At 38.8% G+C, this 5,859-nt stretch overlaps 1 protein-coding gene across 1 annotated transcript in view; it reads right to left on the reverse strand.

Annotated features, from left to right (window-relative positions):
• LOC104497601 (protein FAM162A-like) overlaps positions 1-4,945 on the reverse strand; it is a 7,548-nt gene extending 2,603 nt beyond the window's left edge. The window contains exons 1-2 of the mRNA XM_010140868.1: positions 4,825-4,945; positions 2,644-2,752 (exon numbers count right to left, since the gene is read on the reverse strand). Coding sequence (XP_010139170.1) covers positions 2,644-2,752; positions 4,825-4,903 — 188 coding nt within the window. The 5' untranslated portion in view covers positions 4,904-4,945. The remainder of the gene's footprint in view (positions 1-2,643; positions 2,753-4,824) is intronic.
• Between the last annotated feature and the right edge of the window lie 914 nt (positions 4,946-5,859).

Below are 5,859 nucleotides of genomic sequence, written 5' to 3' on the forward strand. Positions count from 1 at the left end.
GCAGGAATAAAATACAGTGTTTAACAGTTGGAGTGTCTTGGGCAGAAGGAGGCGTTATCACAGCTTAGCAGTTCTTTCTGACTGAACTTCAGAATAGTTTCATTTATGATGCAGTCTATGTTTCAGCAAGAAGGCTTACCCTGCTAAAGGATTTGAAACTCTGATACGTTTGCTGAATTAATACTCCTCAGAAACTCTCAACAGGACTTGGTAACAAGACCAGCGATTACCACTTTGCTCCTACTCAAGTAAATAGTCTTAAGGTAATCTGTTTTCCTAAGAAACTAAGGAGGCACAGAGGACTGTAAGCTTGCCAACATTAGCTTTGAACAGAGGACTCCTTTAAATCTTTTTTGTTACGTCAGAGGGCTTATCTACAGTAGTTAGCTGTACTACTTTGGGAAACCTGTTGCCTGGTCTACTGTTCTCTTTTAAAACCCAGAAATCTTCCACAAGAAGAGTATTAATTATTAAAGCCTTCCACCTGTACATGGGATGATTAAAACAAACAAAAAAATATTTTAAGTTGGGTTAAACTGATGATCATTCTACCCAAATTACATCACTTTCAGGAAATGCGGAGATACCAACACAAGAAGGGCCAGTGAAGCATTGTGCTTTCAGATGTGCTTTCTGCAGTAACCGAAGACCTATACCCTGTATATTTAATTCTCCTTGCAGAATTTAGAGCTGTTGACTCCCTTCTCAAGGAAGTCCAAAATTGTCATTGATTAAATTTGGCACATTATAAAATTATAGCTTACTAGAAAAGCACGTAATCTCTTATCACATGATGAGAGAATAAATGCTTCACACTAGGTAATTATACCCCAAAATTAATACAGATAGTGGATTTAATGGAACTGGGAAATTACCACTGTACACAAACATGAGTGAATATGGAGTTTTTTGACCACCACATTTTGACCCTTACGCTTGGAAGAAAAACAGATACTGAAAGATCAACGATAGTAACGTGGTAAATCACACAGGACCCAAGAACTGAAGAGAGTTTTGTCTTGATTTTGAAGAGGAGGGCAAGAGTGATCTGGTAACTGTTTCAGAGTACTGATCTGAGTACAAGAGTCTGACCATAGGGAATACATCCATCTACCATGAAACTAATAGTTAAATTTAGCTTCCGGGTTATTTGGTTTTGCTAATAATCTGTGAAACAACTTGGGCGCAGGCTGCAATTAAGCTGAAGTGCACAAAAGTAGACTTTAAAAACTTTATTAGCTCGTTTTTGAGGTACCTTAGATGTGTTAGAATATACAAGAGGAAAAGGTAGTTATCTGAACGCAGTTTGGTTTAAAATCAATTCAGTGGCTACGATTAACACGTGTTGAATAAATGAGTTACTGCTGATCACATCTTGCAAGATTATGGAGTTGTATCACAACCCACTCTTAATTCAGCTCGTTCTGAGCTGAAAGCAAGGAGAGCAAGATTTGTGTTTTTGTAGTTCTCAATCGTCTTCTCAGCTTTAGCTGGACTGTTTGCCTAAATAAAAACAACTCCCTGTGCGCTTGCAAAAATGGTCAGCTTTTATCAGAAGCTGGTTTGTCCTTTCAATAAACCATTGAAATGACTTCAATCACTCTGCTAACTCTGTTTTCTTACGAACACTCCTAACAGGTGTTGGGTATGCAAAAATATGAACTGACAATTTACTAAGTTTTAATAATTTACAACTTTATGTATTGCAAATGTAACTTTAAGAAAAATTATTCAATACAAAAATGAAGAATTCATTTCTAACAACATTTAATCCATTGTGATACATTTAGAATAAACTTAAGATATATGGGTGGATTTTTGATTCCCATACTGTGCATCCAGACAAAGAGAATATCTTTAGAGGGCAGCTACACAGTTTGCTTACCCAAGTAGTACAAGATTTACTGTAACTTCTTAATTTAAATAAATGCATATATTGAAAAGCATTACAAGCATGTTTTGAAAGATAACTATAGTACCACCAGGAATGTTTTTTAAACTGGTAATTGCCTGCTGTTGTTGGAAAGTTTGATCTTCATTTTAGATAGGCAAACTAGAACATCCAGTTTTACTTTCTACTTTTCACACAGGGCAAAGCCTTGACGTTTGGACTCCACCAGCAATGGGGAAATTTTGACTATATATATTTATCGTTAAGGAGCCTTTCCACTGTTTGTTAGTTTAAATTCCAAGAGTAAAGAAAGTTGGCCCATGCCCTGTAGACATTCATTAATATTTTAAATTTGAGTTTCAGTTATTTCATAGCTATATCATGAAAGTTTCACACAATGGGACACACACAGAAAAACACTTGAAAAAGCTCACACTAATATTTGCAAGAAGCTTTTTGATTGGGAGAGAACAGTAAAGAAAACTGATTTGTGACATTTTTCTAATGAAACAATTGATAAATACTGGTCAACCTTTCAGAAACAAAAAAAGATACATATTATCCCAGCCGTACAGAATCGGTCAGGTCATCTCATCTATGTGACAATATGCCGACACCGCAGCGTACGACTTTTCAGCTGTGAAAAGCCATTCCATTTAAGAAAAGTTATTCTGGAGTTGCATTAGTTGCATTCAAGTAACTTATTCCTGTGCAGACAATGTCTCTTTTACAGCTTCAAAACTAGCACTTACGAGACAGTCTCTGGTATGTCCTCTGGTTTTTTGAAATGGCCTGCCCACAACAGAAATCTTTTCTCCCAGTCTGTAGGCCTGTGTCCAGGCACCCTCAAAGGAGACTGACCTAAAAATATAACGAAACCGACAAAACACACAAACAAACACACACCAAAAACAATCAGAGAAATTGCCACAGCTGTAATGAACCCAGTCACGGTGAGCAATGCGGAATTTTAAGTATCAGTGATAGAGTTGCTTTCAGAATAAAAATTCTATCAGTCAGATTAAGTATGGATTAAACTGAGGCCATGAAAGGAAAGCCAAATCTTGTCCAAGACCTCTATATTTGTAGCTCTGAATTTGCAGAACCTACTCCATCATCTAAGCTTCCTAAGGCGCTGGTATATTGTAGTTTTTCTATTACATTTAAATTAGGGTTTAAAAAAAAAAATCAAATGGAACCGCTACACAAAAGCCAGTATGCTGCACCATTACATCACAGAATGTTAACTTTTCCAGACAGCGTAACATTTTCTCTTTTCTAGAGATAGAAACAGATGACTACAGGCAAAGGTTAGACCCTTAATCTTCAGCTCAGTCTTTCAAATTCCATATACAAAATAGGGGAATATTTCCATACACACCATACCATTAAAATCTAGCAAACAAAGTGCAAAAATAAGACAGCTGATTTTTTTGGGGAGGTATCCTGTATGGATGTGTGCTGCCTTATGAATTCACAAATTACCTAGGAAGTAGGATGGACACACAGCTGGCTGACAACACTGAGTTATTTAAAAACGTAAAGAAAAGGGCTAAGAGTGAAGAGCCACAGGGCTTCAAGGCTCAGGGCGTCAGAATCCCACGTCAATGAGATGGGCAGTGAAACCCCACGTATATCAACAGGAAGCAATTGCAGTTCATGTACAAATGACAGACTATAACCTAACCACTTCTGCTCGTTAAGTCCTCAGGGTTTCAGAGAGTTCTTGGTAAAACATTCAGTAATAGAAAGGGAAACAGCATTACTAGCAATGATTAGGAACGCAGACCAACATAAAAGAGGTACTCTGCCATTGTATAAAACCATGACTCCAGCATTTTGAAAAGCACGTGAAATACTGATGCCTCATTTCAGAAACAGCTGAAATAGAACAGGCCCAGAGAAAATAGGTAAGGACAACCACTGGCGTAGAATGGCCACAGTATCATAGACTGAGACCCTTTGGCCTGGAAAGGCAGTAACTGAATCACCCCTTCCAGCACAACAGAGGACTCCAGAATGTAAGTGGGAGTGTGGGTTATAATGAAGAGGTCCTCTTCCGGAAGGGGTACTGAACAAAGAAACGTCACATTGAGATAAAAGCACACATCGGTTTCAAAAACAAACACAAGACTGTACTTGTTTTCTCACAGCATGATTCAGCTGAAGAATTCCTTCTCTCTCGCTAAAAATACATCCAGCTTCAAAAGACTGGGCAAATTTATGAAAGAAAAATCCAGAGAGGACCACTAAACAAAGATGCCACCTCTGAGACAGAGGTCTAGGGGGGAAATACTGTTTGCCCTCTTTCTATACTCTTCTTTAGGTCCTTGCTATTGGTCACCATTCCTATTAGTCTTCCAAAAATGTAAGGGACCTCCTTTACTAGCCACTGCTGGAGACATCACACTGTTATGGAGACCTTTAGTCTTAGCCAGTACAGCTGCATGATGTTTTTTCACACAGGAGTGTGCAAAATGCGTCACATCTGTATGCTCCTTTTATCTAGCATCAGCACGCCAAGGAAACCTGTTATAAAGGAAGTACAGATTAGAGCATCATAACTGTCCCATATATAGTGCAAAAATGTTTCACGGCCTGAGCTTTACCTGACCAACTCCACCCTTACACGTGAACCAAGCCAACAATTCAGACTGACTCCTGCAGAACATGTTCAGTTTTGTGAACAGCTGGAGCTGGTTGTACTACGAAAAACTGCGAAAAGTATTTTAGTTTGTACAATGTTCCTGAACGTTAATAGTTTAAAACAGTCGGTTCTGGAGCACAGCTGAAAAGCCTCAGTGTAGAACTGCAGGTCAGATAAGATACTAGTGACCCGTTACAGAGGACGAGCTGTGTTACTGTCACAAGAAGTACTGAAATATTTTGTGGCACGAGACATAGTATGATCGTTTTCAAAAAAACCCTCTTACTTCTTGGCTGAAGTTGACTTTGTTCCTGGGGTTTAATGCAAAGCCTTCTGCTTATCTTTAGATCCTCTCCTTTAGTCATTCTCAGAATTGAGGGAATACTTCTTCCCAGCAGTTTAACAGTTCTATCTGGAAGAGAAAGCAGAAGGGGGCGAAATCTAACGCAAAAGAAAGCAAGAATATTAGCTTTTAAATGTTAGTGGGATTTTTTAAACAGAATAGAAAAAAAGAAAAAACACACTAGGTACAAATCTAGTATTATGCAAGAAACACCAGATTTCATTGTTACAGAGCCTGCCAAAGAAATGAAAGCCTGTCTATAAGCTATGACTTGAGCTTGCCCATTAACCTTTTTTAGAAAAACGGGAACGGAAGATTACAGCTACAAGCAACCTCTAAAACACAGTGCACATCACCATTTGAAGGAAACTATCTATTCACATGCCTCAGATATACATTGGACACCGTCATTCTACCAATCTGGTCACATCTCAAAAGCAACTCACAGACTTGACAGAGTTGAGAAAAAAGCCAAAAACGCAGAATCTTGCTATACTAAGATACCTACTTTATAGTGTATTAGGTCAGAGCATCTTATATATGAAAACATACTCTCAAGAAAGAGCTTCCCATTTATCAATTAATATAAAAAAAATTCTGAGGGGAAAAAACCCCCACAACTTGGAAAGGTAAAAGGACACTTTTAAATACATAAATTCAGGGTTTTTTCTTCTTTATGCTGGTTGAAAGTGTCTCTCCTATGAAAATCAGTTGTCCTTTATTTTCCAGGCACAACACATTCCAGCTCTGAAAAAAATAAATTTACATTTAAAGACGACACCCCCCCAACGAAACCAAACCCCTTCCAACGTCTTCAGAGAAGGGGAAAAAAAGGGCACAAATCCATTTCTTTAATCGTTTTTAAAGTCGGCTTGGAGGCCGCCAGGCTTCAGGCGTTAAGGCCCGTCGGGCGCGGACGGTAACACTTCACCTCGCCCCCGCCGCGCCGACTGCAGCGGGGCCGGGGCCACCGCGGGG

The sequence above is a fragment of the Buceros rhinoceros genome, unplaced genomic scaffold (assembly GCF_000710305.1).
Source record: "Buceros rhinoceros silvestris isolate BGI_N320 unplaced genomic scaffold, ASM71030v1 scaffold41487, whole genome shotgun sequence".
Classification (NCBI taxonomy): Eukaryota; Metazoa; Chordata; class Aves; order Bucerotiformes; family Bucerotidae; genus Buceros; species Buceros rhinoceros.